General features: G+C 44.6%; 2 protein-coding genes across 3 annotated transcripts in view; one reads left to right on the forward strand and one right to left on the reverse strand.

The window, feature by feature from the left end:
• Positions 1-2,436: 2,436 nt before the first annotated feature.
• gpr160 (G protein-coupled receptor 160) lies at positions 2,437-3,089 on the forward strand. Its single transcript, XM_071376533.1, is given in 5 exon segments — positions 2,437-2,673; positions 2,675-2,863; positions 2,865-2,888; positions 2,890-3,007; positions 3,009-3,089. Coding segments are annotated over 5 exon segments (579 nt in total). The 5' UTR covers positions 2,437-2,506.
• Positions 3,090-3,690: 601 nt separating this feature from the next.
• Positions 3,691-20,996, reverse strand: part of skila (SKI-like proto-oncogene a) — a 33,732-nt gene continuing 16,426 nt past the window's right edge. The window contains exons 3-9 of one of the 2 annotated variants that reach the window (XM_071377533.1): positions 13,022-13,111; positions 12,203-12,307; positions 11,636-11,721; positions 10,421-10,566; positions 9,656-9,963; positions 9,187-9,417; positions 3,691-8,754 (exon numbers count right to left, since the gene is read on the reverse strand). In XM_071377533.1, the coding sequence (XP_071233634.1) occupies positions 8,479-8,754; positions 9,187-9,417; positions 9,656-9,963; positions 10,421-10,566; positions 11,636-11,721; positions 12,203-12,307; positions 13,022-13,111 (1,242 nt within the window). In that variant the 3' untranslated portion in view covers positions 3,691-8,478. The remainder of the gene's footprint in view (positions 8,755-9,186; positions 9,418-9,655; positions 9,964-10,420; positions 10,567-11,635; positions 11,722-12,202; positions 12,308-13,021; positions 13,112-20,996) is intronic. The other variant, XM_071377534.1, reaches the window with a different exon arrangement.

Consider the following 20,996-nt stretch of genomic DNA (forward strand, 5'->3'; position numbering starts at 1 on the left):
CTTACTGAGATTTACTGTCAGGGCCCAGGTCTGGCAGAATCTGTGCAGAAGATCTAGGTGCTGCTGTAGGCCCTCCTTGGTTGGTGACAGAAGCACCAGATCATCAGCAAACAGTGGACATTTGACCTCAGATTCTATTAGGGTGAGGCCGGGTGCTGCAGACTGTTCTAGTGCCTTCGCCAATTCGTTGATATATATGTTGAAGAGGGTGGGGCTTAAGCTGCATCCCTGTCTCACCCCACGGCCCTGTGGGAAGAAATGTGTGTGTTCTTTGCCTATTTTAACCGCACACTTGTTGTTTGTGTACATGGATTTTATAATGTCGGATGTTTTTCCCCCAACACCACTTTCCATCAATTTGTATGGCAGAGCTTCATGCCAAATTGAGTCGAAGGCTTTTTTGAAATCAACAAAGCATGAGAAGACTTTGCCTTTGTTTTGATTTGTTTGTTTGTCAATTAGGGTGTGCAGGGTGAATACGTGTTCTGTCGTATGATAATTTGGTAAAAAGACAATTTGACATTTGCTCAATACATTGTTTTCAGTGAGGAAATGTACAAGTCTGCTGTTAATGATAATGCAGAGGATTTTCCCAAGGTTGCTGTGGACGCATATGCCACGGTAGTTATTGGGGTCAAATTTGTCTCCACTTTTGTGGATTGGGGTGATCAGTCCTTGGTTCCAAATATTGGGGAAGATACCAGACCTAAGGATGTTGTTAAAGAGTATATCCAATTGTAATTTGTTGTATGTTAATTTGATCATTTCATTGAGGATACCATCAACACCACATGCCTTTTTGGGTTGGAGGGTTTTTATTTTGTCCTGTAGCTCTTTCAAGGTAATTGAAGAATCCAGTGGGGTCTGGTAGTCTTTAATAGATAAGATTTGTATTTGATCATGTATATGTTTTTGCTGTTTGTTCTTTGTTATAGAGCCAAAAAGATTGGAGTAGTGGTTTACCCATACATTTCCATTTTGGATAGATAATTCTTCTGTTTGTTGTTTGTTTAGTGTTTTACAATTTTCCCAGAAGTGGTTAGAGTCTATGGATTCTTCCTCTCTCTAACAGTGGTTCACAACCAGCAGTAGGCTACTAGGACCCCCGGGGGTACTTGGGCTATTCACAGGGGAAGACTTACGAGACCATAGGATAACTGGTCAAATGCACATGAGGAGAGGGGGTACTTCAGGGGTAACCCGGCCAGAGCAAAATTCAGTCGGGAACCACTGCTCTAACAGAAGCATTCTGTGTAACCTACCATTTAGTACTTTCAACAGACTATTGCCAATTGAGTAGCTTATGTATCTCCCTATTTTTAAGTTTAGACTGAAAACACATGAACATTTGAATCCTGAGTCAGCCATTTAAATGTGGTGGGAAGTGAGCTGCCAACAAGAGGGTTTCTGGCATCAGTACCCACGATGCACTTCATCCGTAAATCTGCTCCAATCTGCTCCTGGCTTCCAACCCCTCGGACAATATACAATTGACTATTCATGTTTTTCTACCCTTTGACAATGGGACCTGTGATACACACCTGTGACAGCAATATGTGTCTACTGTCTATAGATCTTCCCGCTCTATTGATAAACCTGCTGTGTGAACAAACACCCTATGTACTTATGTTTTCTTTTTGGTACTTACGTATATCACTGTCCAACCTATGGACAAACAGGTCACTTACACTGTAAGATGCTTGATGTCAACCTCGACTACATTGCCTTTTATTCCCAACGCTCGTATGGGAACCACAAGAGACTCACAGCTACACGGTAGGTCTACATTACACATCGGCCAACGGTGCATTGAGAATATCACTTCTACTAAGTTGAAGTGTTTGTTCACCCAACAGGCTACAACAGTGCCATATATTTAGAGAGTTCGGACAACTTTGAGAATTTAGAATGCTGATCGCATAAAAGACATTCAGTTGCTTGATATTCCCCATGTTATGTTAATGGGGAGCTAACATAGCTGCCATATTTCATGTAAATGCATCAGAACACAGAAACCTCAAAGCTGTCCCAACTCTCTAAATATTATGGCTCTGGGATACAGGTGTAGTGTATGATTTACATCCTTTTTTACATTGTCATTCATTGTGGTAATTTAAATATGAATGTTTGATGAACAATGAGGTAGCCAACATATATTTGAATAAATCTATCATAGTATGCTAATTGACATGTTCTGTATTCGACCCACTGAAAAACAGCTTGTGATGAAGCTATTCAAGCAAACTGCCATCACAAAACATGCAATACAACTGGTCCCACGACCGCATCCTCTGGCCTGTGGAGGTTCTGACTGGGCTAGACCACTACTGGACCACCAACAACCTGGGTCATGTTCCCGGTCCGACTGAGACCACTTCGCTCTGGGGTGAAGTTAGAGATCTAGGATCAGCTTCCCGGGCTCCCCCAAATCCTGACCGTAACCATTAGTGGGCAAAATACTAAACTCACCCAGCATCTCCATCTAGGGGCAACTTCACCCTACACCATGAGGACTCCATGCTGGGATCTAAAGATCGTGTTCTTAGCGGCTGTCTCTCTGCTGTGGATTGTGGCCCTGCTCTATGTGTTCCTGGTGTCTGGGGTCATTGTAGTGCTGGGGAACCAGTCTTCTCCCCAGCTGCATCAGTGCTGGGTGTTCACTAGCGCTCGTACCTCAGTTGGCCGAAGTGCTGCTACTGACTGTGGCCTGTGCAGTGCTGTACGTTCATAGCCACACAGGGTCTCCTATGGGTATCCACAGGGGTGGAAGAATGCTCACATGGATTCATCCTCCATTTTGGAGTCACACCGGCAGGCAGTGCAGAGTAGAGGTGTTTCGCCAGGTGTTGTGGATTTTCCTCAGACTGGGCTCTGTTACTGGTGTTCCTGCCTGTGTCTGGTCTTCCAAGTCGGGATCCCTGGATACCTGGGGCTGAACGTTCCCTGGTTCTGTTCGCTCAACAGCTTCATTCTTGGGGTTGTGTAGTGTGTTCGCTGCCCGGCTAGCATTTCAGCTAGCTCAGGGCTCAGTGACTACTGACAGACCTAAGCACACATGCTGCGCTGGAGGAGCTACACTTGTCCCCTAATGCTTAAAGCCACACAGAGCTGTAATGCATTAAGGGCCACTCTGTAAGTCCAGTGACAAGACATACACAATGGAGTCCATATACTGTAGGTCCTTTCTTTTTTTGTCATTATCAGGCAAGAGAGCTGTACAAATCTTAACAGGGTATTTATAAGTCACACTCTTAGTCTTGACTTGTAAGACTATGTAGTCTCTCATGAAAGATTAAATATTACACAACGGAAGGTTTGGTTTGGTTCTGGGTACCGAGAATAAAAATAAGACCGGCTGGTCAGTTGTCATTCTCATGTTAACTTTAACATGAACACCCAAAAATATCTGCATATTCACATTCACGTAGTTCTGTCTACTTGATGTGTAGGCCATTGTTGTATTTTGGATAATGATGCATACAATGTAACGAGTTAATTTTATGATGTACAGTTATGTTTTTTTGTACTCTAGTTATAGTATTTGTATATACTTTGACTGGCTGATGTACAGCTAATTGCCTATGAGCGATAATAACGATGTCCTATTCTACTTTAAACTATCAGTGATAGTCTACGACAACACACGACATCAGTCTCGACTCCGGAAGAAAAGAAGATTCACGACACCAATTGTGACACTACAGAACTTTACTTGAATGTGATCCAAGTTCATTGTTTACACAGTGTATATTTACAAGATCTGAAATAAGGGCGGGAGAAGAAAAAAAAACACTGAACACGAGATATACAACTGAGGTATTAGCTAAAAGCAAGTACAGGTATGTCGTCATCGTTTACTAGTAAATATCAATGATGATCAACGGTTAAAAGATGCAGTGTCCTCTGCTTAAAAAACATTTTATATCACAACATGAGGTAGGAGAACAGTGTCTCGTTTCATGCAACAAAAAAAAAAAACGTCTCAATCACTCAATCGTTGTTGGCAACATGGTATGCAATGGTCATACATAGACACTCACTGCCATACAGGTTTCTGAACAAAAAAAAGCCATAAAAAGATAACAGTTCTTCTTTAAACTATGATTTGTCAGGTGTAGCCTACTAACTTTAAACTGAAAACATGGCGTGTTTATCCCAGGCATACATCATATTAAGAACCATTTTGTGAAATCATTAACCAGGTGGGACCTAGCTAGGACGAGGTGTAATGTCCTGGCCAGGTCCCACGCTTGTAAATAAGAAGGGTGTTTATAAATAAATATTTTGACTCAAAGCATAAATGGAAACAATTGATCTAGCGTTATTTCACCGATCCAAAATCCAACTTGTTGCCATTGTTAAAGAGCGCCACTTCTACACTTCATCGCCTTCTTCGTTAAAAGGGATAGTTCAGCCATTTTATATATCTAAAAATCTAAAATCGCTGAACTATCCTTTTATGTCTGGGAACAATCCATTGGGGATGCATGTAAAAAAAAAATATATATATATAGTGATAGTTACTGTTTAGCTGTGCTTCTGAAGCAAGGCCAGGACCAAGCCTAATGGTAATGATCTAGTTAGTAGTGAGTTGGGCAAATTGCACCCCTCTAAAAACATATTTTTTAAAAACTCTGTACAAAGCACATCTGTCTTAGGCTAGTGTCCTAAATGGCACCCTATTCCCTATATAGTGCACTACTTTTGACCATGGCCCGTAGGGCCCCGGAACAAAAAGTTGCTTACGGTGTAGGGAACAGGGAGCCTTTTGGGACACAATATTAGTTCTCATAACAATGCGAATGCAAGAGGGCCCAGCCCGCTGTGTTATATAGTATTTTTTTGGACTTCTTTTAATCCATTGTATCTATCATATCATTATTATGGCATTTAACTAAAGTCAATATAGAGCGCCCTTTGGAAAATAAAATTCAATTTACACCCGACAGAAAATAAAATACAGAAAAACATTAGATACCCCAGAACGATTGTTAAAAAACAAAATGCAGTAGACTGTAGAGATAGGTAATTATGGTGTTAATAACAAACCGAATACTGATTTATCTTGTGATGTAAACACAATGCCGTTAAAGACCCCGAAGAGGACAATTGTCTCTGTGTGTTGGACAAAAATGAGGACAACCACAGTGCTACTTGAGAATAAGCCTCTCCCTTTTTCATAGCTACTGTGCTTCGGTCACTTTCAAATCGATGGCATACAGTCAAGTCAGACACAAATACATGCGCTCGGACACAAACTCGACACACACTTCTCGCTCATCTTTGCAAAATCTAATGAGGCTACATTTGTATGGTGTGATTAGGTAGTTGGACTTTAGTACAATTTAGCCTTCTTCTAAAGCCAGAAGTATATTTCAACGGTCAAACTAGCTCAGATGCCCTCAGTCATTGTGTCTCCTTGCTAGTAGTGAGACAGGTCAACAACGTGTACGTTGGAGACACTGGTTGCATCCCAAATGGCACCATATTCCCTATATAGTGCACTACAAAATCGGGAATAGGGTGCCATTTAGGACAGGGCCCTTTTTTTCTTCTTTTTTTTTTACAAAAACGTATCAATTGAGTGGCTCAGCGAGAAGTAAGAAATCATTCACCTAACAAAATTAATTAGGGGTATCGATCCACTCGTTATATGCAAAGTTGAGTTTCTTTTCAAGTTCTTTAAAAAAAAAAAAAATTATAAACAAATGTTCGGTGCATTTTCAAATTGTCTGGGATGAGGGTTTAGCGCACAAAAAGGGAAGGTATTAAGGGAGAAAGATTATACATCATTATTACACATCAGTCTATCAAGGTGAAATCATCCACAAAAGAAAATAAATGAAAGCAATCAGTTCTGGGGAAGTACTGTAACAATGCTCTTTCTTTCCTATTCAACTCTGACCTCTGTCAGGTGGTCACATCTGAACACCATGCATTTAAACTCCCAACAGCAAGTTTACATCCTTTAAAAAGGTGCAATATGATATCGTCGTACACAGCAGAGCGACAAATTCAAATCTGCCACTATTGGTTAGTCCCAATGTAGGCATGGCTCAATTTTTTGGGAAAGAGCCAAGTGTCAATCTTGAATTAGGTTGTTGATAATGTGTGAACAGGAAGTCACTCAGCTGCGTATTGTCATATTGCTGCGTGTCCCTTTAACAGGGTAAACAACAAGTTAAGTGAATCTTTGAAGAATTCAGAGTTAACAAAAACATCAGGGCTGTTTAGAGCTTCAGGCCTGGTCCAGTTAATATTATAATAACCTTTAAAAGATCATCCCATAACACAGTAAATATATTAAATGACTAATGTATGTACAAAGTGAATATAAATCTTTAGTTAATACATTAAATATATTTTTATTTCTTTATTTTGTTTACAATTTCCAAGAAAGGTTTATGTGGAACAATGGTCGGTAGAGAGCATACATTTGCAGTATGGATTGGATATTTCTGCATGCGAGTGAACTTCACATCACACACCAAGGGTGTTAGTTTCATTGTTGGTTTTTTTCTCCTCGTGAAAATAACTTTTTGTAGCTTAGTTGAAACTCGATTACAAAATAAGACCTACTATACTTTAGTACTCTGGCAGAGCATTGAGTATGTTGTAGGGAATTCTCTTTAGAGATCTGCATTGAACGGTTGAGCACAGTGGAATGTCTATCAACTTGCATGTACAGCAGATGCATAAAAAAGCAGCTTGGGAGTTAAAGCCAAGGCCAATACCTCTTTTAAACAACTATTTACACGCTGCCTGGCTCTGAGTCGGCCTGGGAGGCTATAAAAGAAAGACTGTCTGGCAACTAGACAAAACCCCTGTTCTGTGTGTGTGTACGTTTGTGGGAGGGAGAGATGGCGATGTGTGTGTGTATATATGTGTGTGTGTGTGTGTGTGGCAGAGAGAGGGGCTCCTGTACCAGCTCCCCGGGGGCAAGAGAGAGAGTCCCCAGACTATAGAAACTGCCCCAATTCTGACAGGACAAAAGAGGCTCCTCTCTCCTCCTCATCACCCGCTCCCGGCCCACCCAGCCCGAGAGAGAGAGGGCATCAGCCCCCTGCACTACCTCAATCCCCTTTCTTCCTTTTTTCTCCACCCCTGACTGTCTCTCTGCCACTCCTCTCTTCCCCCGCCTCCATTTCTCTCTCCGCTTGACTGTACCTCACTCCCTGCATCCTGGTCTTTCCCGCCTCCCTCTCGGGATCGGTTTGTTCAGTGAGTTGGAATAACGCGGAGGGGAAAGAGGGAGCAGGGGCCTGGATCCAAGGCAGCAGCCAGCCCACACCACACTGTCAATCTGCACTAATTCCTTTCACCTGTGACCCACATTCCACCAAGCAGACAGCTAGGTTCTGCTGCTCTCACGAGAAGGAGAGATGAGAGGATGGCAAACACACCAACTGCTGCCAACAGGGAAATCAAAACTAAAAAAACAGGACAGATTTCCACAAGGAAATTTGGTGTGTGTGTGTGTATGTGTGTATGTGTGTGAGTGACATGTCCTATCAAAACAGACCGAGCCAGACTAGTTCAGGGGTTTGTTGTTGTTCCAGACCACAACAACCTCAGCAGTCCTCAGAGTCGCATCACTCATATGTCTTTACATCTTAATATCACATCAGCATTTTCAGTAGGCTTAACAATGACGATGCTCTGTACTCTGTACAATATGCTCTGTACAATAACGTTTTCATTTGTTTTACACATTTAGAACTTTTGTCTTCTTTCCATGAATAGGTATGAGTACAAAAACAAACAAAGGTGAAATGAAAATGTCTGTCAATGCAGTCTCCTGCTGGGTGTGGCTGGTAGCTGGTCCAGAATGGCTGGGCTGGGTGTATGTACAGAGATTGAGAGCACCCACACGGGCACCATCTTGGCTCCAGTTGGCGTGCAAGGTAGTAGTAGAAAGAGCGACTGAGCGCTAGTGTAACCACAGTTCAGAACAGAGTCGAGGGGTGCAAGGAGAGAACTGTCTTTCTGTCTGACTGACTTCCCGGTCTCTATGGGGGCGACAAAACAGCAAGTCCAAGATCCAAGGAGGGAGGGATGGAGGAAAGGGTCCTAAAAACATCCAACTCCTATCGGTCTGCCAAGCAGTCATTAGTTTGTTCAGTAAAACTATAAATTAAAACAAACATATACTTCCCAAAATGTAAATACTGTTTAAGGATAGGGGGTCTAAAAAAATAATTTAAAAAAACTACATAAAACTCATTTGATGTGATATTAAATAAAAACCAACGAGAGTTCCTTTTCCAAAGAAGTAAAAATGAGGGGGGGACGAGGAAGGAAACGCGTGAGACAGAGTGGAGAGAAGCAGCCTTGGGGGACAGAGTACTCTGTCTGTCTGTCTAGGGCTGCTGTCTCTGCCAGCAGGGGGTGAGGGATGAGGGAGTGAGTTGGAGGAACAAAACGGAGGGGGTTTGGGGGGGTTGAGAGACGAACGGAAAAGGGGAGTTTCGTGAGGGGCTACTTCTGAGCGTGGCCGTTCTGCTGCTCGAGGCCTGCGATGTGCCCCTCAGTGTGGGGTGTTTGTGTGGAGGGGGTGGGGGGTGAAGAGGGGCTCCCTGTAGCAATTGTGGTGGCCGAGGAAGACGAGGAAGAAGCCGTCTGGTCCATCTGGTGTTTGAGCTGAGAGATGATTCTCTCCAGCTTCTCCCGGGCGTCCCGCTCCCTCTTCAACTCCTCCTGGAGCTCCTCCCTGTCAGCCTCCGCACCGTCCAACCTCCCACGCAGCTCTGCCAGCTAAAGAGGAGGAGGGAGGGAGGAAGAAAGAAGTAAGAGAGATGAGGTCAGGTTAGTCTGAACTGTCTGAACAGCACACAGACACTCACACACTTGGACACACACACACAGCCAGACAGTCTGAGCCAGACACCGAGGCTGAAGGAGACAGCAGGACAGGAGGGGTTTGTGTGTGTGTGTGTGTGTGTGTGTGTGTGTGTGTGTGTGTGTGTGTGTGTGTTACATTCCTCCCGGAGCTGAGCCCAGCAGCACTATCTGAAAATAAAGCTCTGTACTGGAAACCCAAACAAAGACCCAGTGTCCTCTACACACCACACACACCACTACAATGTCACAAACAGATATGAGTATATTTTCCCAGAATGACTAAGTGTTGTGTTGTCTGAGGTCAAGCAGGATATGGTGGTGTGTGTGTGTATCTCCAGTGCCTACCTGGTTGGCGTAGTGTGCCTCCTGGTGTGTGTGTATGTTGTTGTCACACACACACCTCTGCTGTCGCAGCTGTTCCAGCCTGTGCTCCAGCTCCCTCTGTTCCTCCCTCACCTGCCCCAGCCTCTGGGTGTGCTCAGTGTGGACCGCCTCCAGTTCACTCTGCAGCTCACGCTGCTCTGCAGACAACTGCTGCAGCCTGGCTGCCTCGCCTCCACGCAGCGCCTCCAACTCCTAGAGACGGAGGACGGGATGGTCAGTTACATAGCTCTAAATTACACTATATTACACACACATCTTGGTTCTTTGGTCTTGAATCAGGAGTGTTAGTGCTGGAACTAAGAAGACCTGAGGAGTCCCTGATGAATAGATTGAGAAATGTTGTTTTATGCCATTGACTCTCTGGCTAAATCTGTTTCAATGGGTGGAGTAGACAACCTCTAGTTGTCTCACTGTGTGTCTCGTGTCTCACCATCTCTAGATGCAGCTGTTTGTGCAGGGTGGAGTGCAGTTTCTCCTGCTGCCTGCTGTAAATCTGAACGATCTCCACTACGATCCTGTCCTTGTCGTCCTCACAGCCTGAGGACAGAACATCTTTACTCCCCAGCGCCGCTCCCGATGACGCTACCGCCGCAGTCGCCGCGGCTCCCGCTACAGCAGAATAACTCTTGTTGCCGGGGCTGGTCTCCATGGAAACTGGCTGCTGGCGCTCCCGGTCGGCAGCGGAAACGACGCGCTGCTGAGACTTGGTCTCGTCAACTACAGGAGAGGCGTGGAGATCTGTGGAGGGGGAAAGAAGGAGAAGAAGAAGAGAGGGAAGTTGAGAGATGGAAGCAGTACATCCACCTACACAGCATAGTCAACCCACACACATGCATGTGCGACGCAGATATATGGACAAATACACACATCCTCCCACACAGCTGGAGAAGAACCATTCACCTAACAACCCGACACCACATAGTCACCCACACAAATGGTCCCTCATGCACACGCACTTCCAGGACTGAATCCCCAATGGCACCCCTATTCCCTTTATAGTGCGCTACTTTTGACCCATAGACTTTTGGCCCATAGAGCTCTGGTCAAATGTAGTGCAATAGGGTGACATTTGGGACGTGACCTGGGACTTTAACGCACTAATGTATTCATATGTGTGTGACAGGAGGGTGCAGCAGCATGGCTGAGTCATCCATGTGTGGCTGTGTGTGTGTGTGTTTCCGTGTGTGGTACTGACCCATAGCAGTGTCGCCGTGGCCGTGGGTCAGTCTCCTGCTGTAGTGGTGTTTGAGCAGCACCCCCAGTACCTCAGGGCTGACCTCCGGCTGACCCCTCAGAGACACGTTAGGAGCCACCATCTTATCATATGTATACAGGAAGTGACTAGGGAGAGAGAGAAAGAGAGGGAGAGAGTAGACGTTATCAAATGTATATACAGGTACAGAGTTACAGAGAGACACATGCTGACCGTTATTCTACGTATACCACTTGTGCATTTTTGGCATCCAAGTTGCACTAAAATGGTAAAATGGATATACATCAGTTATGGAAACACTCTCTTTAAAGCTGCAATATGTCGCTTTCTGAGAAGCCACGCTGCTTCTCAACACGCTGCTTCTTAACCTGGAAGTCATCCAATGTGTCGGAGAAAACACTGTTCGACTGACGACTGAAGTCAGCTTGCAGGCGCCCGGCCCAAGGAGAGGCTAGAGCGCGATGAGCCCCCCCCCCCCCCGGCCAAACCCTCCCCTAACCCGGATGGCGCTGGACCAAAGTGTGCTCCGTCCTATGAGGCTCCAGGTCACGGCCCCAGGACTCAGCACTGCAGTGCCTTAGCCCGCTACAGCACTCGGTAAGCCCAAAACGATTCGAATTTTAGCAACCATGAAATGGCAGATCGACTTCTGCATAGTGCACACCTTTAATATGGGGCAAGTTTTCACAGGCTAGCGAGACGCACTGGTGTTATAGAAAACACTCGGTTCTAACGGTGAACTTCAGTAGCGACCATTGTAAAAACCACCGAATGCGGGGAAACCAGCTTTGGTCTGGTCTGGTCTGAAGTCTAAGGCAGACATGTCCTGTCGAGCGGTCAGTTGTAATCCCATAGTCTAGCCTGTCTGTTTCCTGCGGTCACATGCTGCCCTGCCATCCTATAATCCAGCTAGTCTCCACATGAATCTGGAGCCGATTACTGATCAGAAGACCACAGAAAGTCACACTGGCACGGGCCCATGGTCGGGTCAACTGGAGGCAGGGTGAGGGGCAGAGCGGGGTTTCAGCACTGCTCTAGTAACGGTCCCCGAGAGGATGTTGGGAAAGTTACTTGGAAAAGATTCTCAAGGGCCAGGTCTTCACAGGAGGAAGACTGTAGCTAGCCAGTCCCCGGGACTCTTGGAAGATTAGCCTCCATTGTGGGCTAAAATATATGAAAATAGGAAAACAAATGTACCTGGGATGGACCATGGCAGGGTGGCCAGGCTCTTCCTTAATGTGGGGGAACAAGCGGTTGAACACCAGAGTAGCCTGGGCTTTAGCCTGTAAACAAACATAATAATACATTAATACACATGTTCATATACTGTAGATAAAAAATTTTTTAAATCACACAAAGATAAAACCAAAAAGAGATCTGTAGATGTTTATTAATTATCATATGAAACCTATATCTGAATGTCAATGTTTGTAGCTATAATTGTGTGTGCGTGTTAAAGAAGATTGTGATGAAAAATCCATGTGTTTTTAATGGCCATGTATGTTTAGGGGAGGGTGGCGTAGGGGTTGAGAGAGAAGGAGAGTGAGCATGACGTGCTTTTTCAAATAGGAGAGTGTTTTAGGGAATGACCCCAGTTTGTGTGGGGTTACGTGGCAAGGGGGGGGTTGGGTTAGGGCCGTAGGGGGTTCGAGGAAGGTTAGGGTGTAGTCAATTCAACCTGTTACATCGTCAGCAGTACACCGCTTCCTGTGTGTGTGTGTGTGTCGTACCTTGTGGCAAGTGTGTGTGTGTGTGTGTGTGTACCTTGGTTGCTGCATCGCTGTCGGCCAGTTTACTATTAGGAGAAACCAGAGGCTCAGGAGGACGCGATCTCCTCACCTGGCTGTCCCTGTCCTCATCTTCCACCTTCTGAAACACACACACACACACACACACACACACACACACACACACACACACACACACACACACACACACACACACACACACACACACACACACACACACACACACACACACACACACACACACACACACACACAGAGAGAGAGAGAGAGAGGAGGGTTAGACACTGGAGAGAGAGCGAGACGGGCCTCTGTGTTATGACGCCGGTTAGCCAGAGGCTTCCACTCTTTTTCAAGACATTATTTTCCAGGACTTTTCAATTATTGGGGGGGGGAGAACAGCATTAACTGCACACACAGGCATCAGTTGTTTTATGTCTACAACAAAAATGTCTGCCCCCTCCCAGCCACGCAGTCCAATCTCGCTCTGCTGGAGCTGCTGCCCGGTTGTGTGCGTGTGTGTTTTAATCCAGGTCACTCTCAGCAAGAGGCCATGAGCTAATGTGTTAATGCTCATCGCGGACAGACAGGGCTGACACACACACACACACAGTACTAATGCAACAGGACGGTTCGCAGCTCAATAACAATTCTAACACGCAGCCAAGGGAAGGAGGGATGAAGAGCACGAGAGAAGCGTGAGAAAAGCCCGTAGTAGGTAAGAGAGAGAGGTGTATGTGCGTTTTTGCATTAGGCTTGGCCATGTGTGTGTTTACATACATGTGTGGTGTGTAATGTACTAATGCAAAAAATATATAAAAAAATAAATACACCTCACCTGAGCCAGTGTGAATATTCCTGAGTGTGTGTATGGGGTGCGCTGTCTGTGTCTGAAATTGTTTGCTGTATTTCTCAGAGGCAGTGCATACTGCAGCAGAGGTGGGGGGGGGGGGGGGAGAGAGAGAGAGAGAGAGAGAGAGAGAGAGAGGAGGGGTAAGCAACAGCAAATCAGCCACTGCAGTGGTGAGGCAGTCTGTCCCTCTCTCTTTCCATTCCTCTCTCCCCCTTTTTCTCTCCCTCGCTCTTTCCATCACCTTCTCATATTAAACCAGACAAACACCAGGTCAGTTAGAGGCCTCTCCGTGAGGACAATACAACTCATTACAAACTCATTACTGTGTGTGTGTGTGTGTGTGGGGGGTTCAGTCAATCAGGAGTCCCAGGGAGAAACAGGGAACCATTAGAATCCGGTGCTGATGTGACACACATCCGAGGGCACTCACAGTGTTCTTACAGGAGCATACTGTCGGGCTGCATCACAGCCTGGTAAGGCAACTCCACCGCCGCTGACTGCAAGGCTCTACAGAGGGTGGTACGCTCAGCCCAACGCACCATTGGGTGCTCACTGCCTGTACTCCAGGACACAGCTGTAACCCTGTGCATGTGACTTATAAACTAAACATATACATACACACAAACGGATTATTGCGTGACTCTGTAGTGTGTGAGCATGTGTGCTTATATACCTATATATACACACACAATTAGCTATGTGTGAGAACCCCAAGTTGTATGACAATCCCAAGCTGTATGACAATGTGGATTAGTATTCTAGGCACAGGAACAGGTCTCCCCTACTGTTATAATCTACCAGCCACAAACACACACACTGCCAGGGTTCATGTCTCTACTCCACATCTCATACACTGCTGAGGAGGGTCAGACCAATGATATACATGTATTCACTAGATGAATGACAGGGGGCGCTGTTCTGAAGTCACCGTCCGCCAATAATAACTCCATAGGAATTGACGGTATTTCAATGTAATTTTTCAAGGACAAAAATACATGCATTTAACTATTTCTTTGTTGTAGTGGGGACTCTAAAATGTTTTTATGTTTTCAATTTTTATTGAGAAATGATTGGCTTCTTTCAGTTCATACAATACTATGTATTTGTCTCTAATGAAATAAAATATGTATTTATCTTCTTAAAAAAACACAATGTCGATTACTATAATGTACGCTGGAGAAGTTAATGCATCATCCCATAATAATGTTTTCAACACCGCTGACCAATTTAAAGATCAACCTGATGTAAAACACTCCCCAATGAAGCCAGAGAAAAGAAACTGATTTAGAGTCAAGAAGACCAATAGTTAACTCTCAGTACAATGAACCAAGGAACTCGTTCACTCAGACTGTCCAAAAAAAACACCAGGTTCACCGGTGACCTTTTTGTATTCATCGTCTCATGTAAAGGTACTAGGCTGGCTGCTAACGTTAACTACATTCATTGTCAACGCACAACAGTTGGAAAAGGACAATTAGACAAACCCGAAGAACAGGAGTTCAATTGTACACACGCGTCGCCACTTCATCCATGTTTAATAACGTCAACAATGGGTTATCATTTCGTCTCGACCTCATTATTATAAGCTCAGCAATGCAGACGTGGATGTAGGCTACGCGGAAATGTTCCAAAAATACAATTGGTGGGAAAACATTGTTCTCGAAAGCGCACCGCACATGTGAGCGGTTTCATGTGTCAAGAGATTAAAATATCCATTAGAAATGAAAAGAGGGGAGATCTAAAGATGCATCAACTAGCAGGGGTTACTTATATGATTATCATCAACTAGCATGGGTTACTTATATGATTATCATCAACTAGCATGGGTTACTTATATGATTCGGATTATGCCTTTGCTGCTGGACAATTTGAAAAAAGTTCATTTGAAAACCAAAAGAACATGAGAAAAATGCTCGTTTCAAATGGTGTTTATCAAATAATTCCTAAATATTTCTAAAGGTCCAATTTTGGCTAGGCTACTTTGAAACAAAGACCCGCTTCATAAAAGTACACAAAATGTCCAGGTTTTAAACAATTAAGTTTCTGGTTAGATAGTTTCAAAATTCTGACTGATTTTTGTGCGGTGCCGTGCGCAACAGGCATCCCCACAGCATGATGCTGCCACCACCATGCTTCACCCTTGGGATGGTGCCAGGTTTCCTCCCGACGTGGCACTTGGCATTCAGGCCAAAGGGTTCAAACTTGGTTTCAACAGACCAGAGAACTTTGTTTCTCATGGTCTGAGAGTACTTCAGGTGCCTTTTGGCAAACTCCAAGCGTGCTATCATGTGCCTTTTACTGAGGAGCAGTTTCCGTCTGGCCACTCTACCATAAACGCCTGATTGGTGGAGTGATCCAGAGATGGGAGAACCTTCCAGAAGGACAACCATCTCCACAAAAGGAACGCTGGAGCTCTGTCAGAGTGACATAGGGTTCTTGATCACCTCCCTGAACAAAGCCTTTCTCTCACGATTGCTCAGTTTGACAGGGCGGCCAGGTCTAGAAAGAGTCTTGGTGGTTCCAAACTTCTTCCATTTAAGAATGACGGAGGCCACTGTGTTCTTGGGGACCTTCAATGCTGCAGACATTTTTTGGTAGCTTTCCCCAGATCTGTGCCTCGATACAATCCTGTCTCGGAGCTCTATGGACAATTTCATTGAGCTCAGGTCTTGGTTTTTGCTCTGACATGCACTGTCAGCTGTGGGACCTGTATATAGACAGGTGTGCGCCTTTCCAAATCATGTCCAATCAATTGAATTTACAACAGGTGAACTCCAATCAAGTTGCGGAAACATCAAGGACAATCAATGGATACAGGATGCACCTGCGCTCAATTTCTAGTCTCATTGAAAAGGGTATGTAAAATAGATGAGGGGTGTTTTTCAAATAAATGATCAAAAGTTTCTACAATCCTGTTTTCGCTTTGTCATTATGGGGTATTGTGTGTAGATTGATGAGGGGGGGAATTAATTTAAGCCATTTCAGGATAAGGCTGTAACATAACAAAATGTGGAAAAAGTCAAAGGGTCTGAATACTTTCCAAAGATAGTTTCATTCCTAAAATAAAGGGATACATACATGTATATATATAAAAAAATATTAAAAATAGTTTGCTGATCTTTCTTATATCTCTCAGATATATGACAGACACTTAAAAAATAAAAAATACGTTTTTTCTTTGGGGAGGGATATCTGTTGTTCCATGTAGTGAATATGTTATTCAATGCATTTGTATTGGCTAATAGCAGTAATGCCAAATTCATTGTTTCACCCAATAATTATTCAGATTTTTTTGATACTTAAGGAGTCTTAAAATTCTAAATCAAATAGCTAAATGATCATTGGCATGACCATCTTAAAACAATTCCATGTTACCCTAGAACACCCCTCCCCCGGCTTAGACAGGGCTTAGACTCTAGACGGTTAAGAAGAAGGGGCCAGGAAAAGACAGGAGCTGGTCTCTACAAGGAAGTAAAACTCTGTTTGGGTTAGCATTCTCCGTCTCCCCGAACGGGAAACAAGGGAGAAAAAGACACACACACACACACAGCAGTCAGTGGGTCCGCCCTGTCTGCAGTCTACCACATCCTGTTCCAGAGCTCACTGTTGTTAGAGCAGTATCAGAGTTCACTGTGTGTGTGTGTGTGTGTGTGTGTGTGTGTGTGTCTCACACTTCATTCTCTCTGTGCCCTAAGAAGAACATGCTGAAAGAACCCTTGTGACTGTCTGGTTAAAGACACACACCTGTTCCTCTGTCTCTTTCCTTCAGACACAAACACAGGAAGGAAAAACAAAAGCAGACAGACATACAGATAAATATCAGTCACGACACACACACACACACACACACACACACACACACACACACACACACACACACACACACACACACACACACACACACACACACACACACACACACACACACACACACACACACACACACACACACACACACAGGTTTGTTCCTGACCAGAGTTGGCTGCTGGCCTGAGGCACATTTTTCAGGCCACATGGGCACTGACTGTCTAGACGCCTGTCATCAGTGGCAGCGTCACACACACACTCCGTCTGCCCCTCCCAGCCACTCAGTCCAATCTCTCCCTTCTCAGCCATCTCCAGGCTGAAGACTAGTTTCCTCTAGTCTGCAGACTAGTTTCGTCGAGATAATGAATTACCCAGTTGTCACTGCTTACCTCTGAGTCATCAAAAAAAAAAAAACGCACAGAGAGTGGGAGGACAGGATGATGACGCACCTTACAGTGCGCACACCACAGTGTACACACATAAACGTAAACAAACAGTAAAGGGACAGAGGCAGACGGACGGACAGGACAGACACCAGGGGATATTGCTTTGGGAGTACAGTACAGTTGTATTTCTCTCATGGATGTACAAACGGAGGAATTGATTCCTGTCAGTCAGAATCCCATCTGATGATGAATCTGTGTTGTGTTGTTGTGATGAGAGGAGAGAAGCAGAGGGCATGGAACACGCAAGTGATGCAGCTCACACACACACACACACACACACACACACACACACACACACACACACACACACACACACACACACGAGTCATCAGGCTACAGAGCTACAGGAAGCAGAGCAGTGACGGGGAGGAAATGACCCAAGTGAGGCTGGGAGCTGTGTCTGTGTGTGGACATATGGCCCTGACCCCTCTGCCCATGGGTACCATAGCCTGTGTGTCATAGGAACCCTGATGATGCCACTACACAGAGTGTGTCACTCCCTCGAGCATGCTGATAATGGCCCCACGTCATACCTTCACAGTCCAGTAGCAACAAAGTAACGTACATTAGTGATGTGACAGATGGAGAGAGAAAAAATCTGAATGTTTAAACAAAACACACAAAAATACTGGTTTTTCCACTTCGTTCATGTCGCTTGCCTTTCTCTGCCATTTCTCCAACTTAACGACAATGACGTAGTGGTGGATTCCTTTGCACATCGACTCCTATTTCTGAGTTTCAAGATTAGTTGCCGTACTTCCGAGAACACAAATACCTGCATCTTTCATAGCGAGCTAGAGAGGATCGACCACCAGGCAGAGTCAGTGCACTAGGCCTATCTATCGGCAATCAAAAGCTGCATCTCGCAATGGAATGCTGTATCTCGCAATTTCGTGGCTTGCGACGTGTCCCAACTTCAGTAAAGCAGGGCCTATCGTCAATGAATGAGCTAGGATATTGAGATGAGCGAGACGCAACACGACGCTCTCACACAGCATCTCCGCACAGGTTCGCTTCACGCTGTTCACAGCATGGTAGCCAGGGCACCAAAACAGTGGAGAAGTCGAGCCTCTAACTTCAACACTCTAAATTGTGGCGGAAATTGAACCACTATACTGTTTACTTTCTGCATCGACGTCAAAATATTTATTTTCTTTTTTCCCTTCTTAGCGTGAAGGATCCGTTTAAACGTTCAAACCCCCAACGTGCCCAAACTATACAGGATTGTACCCTCATGTGACACATGCTGTGTGTGTAGTGTCTCAGTGATGTGCAATAGGCAGTGTGTACTATCCGTTTATGACAACAGAAACAACAGTACTTCTCCTAAAGGCGGTGTTTCCTCAGCTACCTCGCGACTAGAGGCCTGACTGTCAGCACCCAGTTGGGTAAGGAGGGAAAACAGCTCTATTCTGGGAGCACAAAAGGTTGGCGGAGGAGATTCTCCTGAGGTTCCTAATGACAAGAGAGGACACGGTGTAAGTGCAGCTAGCGCGCAAGAAGATCCTCAGCCTCTATCGCCTCTGCTTCCAGGCTTCCTCGTGTTTTTTCCTCAATAAGCCATAGTGATGAACGAGACTTTGTAGTAAGGTAATGCGAGACTGTTGCTACTGTAACTAGCAAGCTTCAAACACATTGGCAGCCATGTTGACATGGGAGCTACCAACCAAAATGAGGACAAACTTGCTTTCATTAAAACAAAAAGGACATGAGAGCAACCAGCAACCAGCACACATACCATTAACACACGCCATTACACACACACACAGAGTGTGAATACATAATCACACAACACCACCACCATGGGTGTGTCCCACATAGCACCCTATTCAGAGCCTAAAACAAACTTGTTCGTCCACCAGCCACTGTGGCAGGTAGACGACAAAAAAAGAAAACCAGCCACTCAAATTTTTTACCAGCCAAAATATTTTGTAATAATTACACTTTTTTGTTTTACATACAAGGGATGAGCATGCTTTGTAATGTTTGTTAAACAATACATGTATTACTAGTACGAAGTGATGTGGTATATTGATGCATTTTATTTCCTTTTTTTTGTAACCTGAGTATCACTGACCAGACAAAAAAAACTCAGCTGCCACTTTAAGGGCGGGAGGTTACCGTGGCAACGAGGGCAGGACACTCAAGCCCTCAAGTCTTTCAGTGACCGTGTGCCTTTGAGGTAGAGAATCTGACCAGTAGCCAATCTTTGCTAGCAGTTGAAGCAAACTCAAACATTGGAGAAAATTACACTAACTTTCATGCCTGGGAACAGCACTTCTAAAAATGAATCTTAAGCCGAATCACAGTGCGCACAGCTCCCCAGCCAGGCAGTGTGGCTGTGCGGGATATATACATTTGAAGTCGGAAGTTTACATACACATTAGCCAAATGCATTTAAACTCAGTTTTTCACAATTCCTGATATTTAATCCTAGTAAAAATTCTCTGTCTTAGGTCAGTTAGGATCACCACTTTATTTTAAGAATGTGAAATGTCAGAATAATAATAGAGAGAATCATTTATTTCAGCTTTTATTTCTTTCATCACATTCCCAGTGGGTCAGAAGTTTACATACACTCAATTAGTATTTGGTAGCATTGCCATTAAAATGTTTAACTTGGGTCAAACGTTTCAGGATGCCTTCCACAAGCTTCCCACAATACGTTGGGTGAATTCTGGCCCTTTCCTTCTGACAGAGCTGGTGTAACTGAGTCAGGTTTGTAGGCCTCCTTGCTCACACACGCGTTTTCAGTTCTGCCCACAAATTTTCTATGGGATTGAGATCATGGCGTTGTGATGGCCACTCCAATACCTTGACTTTGTTGTCCTTAAGCCATTTTGCCACAACTTTGGAAGTATGCTTGGGGTCATTGTCCATTTGGAAGACCCATTTGCGACCAAGCTTTAACTTCCTGACTGATGTCTTGAGATGTTGCTTCAATATATCCACATCATTTTCCTCCCTCATGACGCCATCTATTTTGTGAAGTGCACCAGTCCCTTCTGCAGCAAAGCACCCCCACAACATGATGATGCCACCCCCGTGCTTCCCGGTTGGGATGGTGTTCTTCGGCTTGCAAGCCTCCCCCTTTTCCCTCTAAACACAACAATGGTCATTATGGCCAAACAGTTATATTTTTGATTCATCAGACCAGAGGATATTTCTCCAAAAAGTACGATCTTGTCCCCATGTGCAGTTGCAAACTGTAGTCTGGCTTTTTTATGGCGGTTTTGGAGCAGTGGCTTCTTCCTTGCTGAACGGCCTTTCAAGTTATGTCAATATAGGACTCGTTTTACTGTGGATATAAATAATTTTGTACCCGTTTCCTCCAGCATCTTCACAAGGTCCTTTGCTGTTGTTCTGGAATTGATTTGCACTTTTCGCAACAAAGTACGTTCATCTCTAGGAGACAGAACCCATCTCCTTCCTGAGCGGTATGACGGCTGCATGGTCCCATGGTGTTTATACTTGCGTACGATTGTTTGTACAGATGAATGTGGTACCTTCAGGCGTTGGGAAATTGCTCCCAAGGATGAACCAGACTTGTGGAGGTCTACAATTTTGTAGGCTGATTTCTTTTGATTTTTTAAAGTAGGCCTTGAAATACATCCACAGGTACACCTCCAATTGACTCCAATTATGTCAATTAGCCTATCAGAAGCTTCTAAAGCCATGACAATTTTCCAAGATGTTTAAAGGCACAG

The sequence above is a fragment of the Salvelinus alpinus genome, chromosome 30 (assembly GCF_045679555.1).
Source record: "Salvelinus alpinus chromosome 30, SLU_Salpinus.1, whole genome shotgun sequence".
Taxonomy (NCBI): Eukaryota; Metazoa; Chordata; class Actinopteri; order Salmoniformes; family Salmonidae; genus Salvelinus; species Salvelinus alpinus.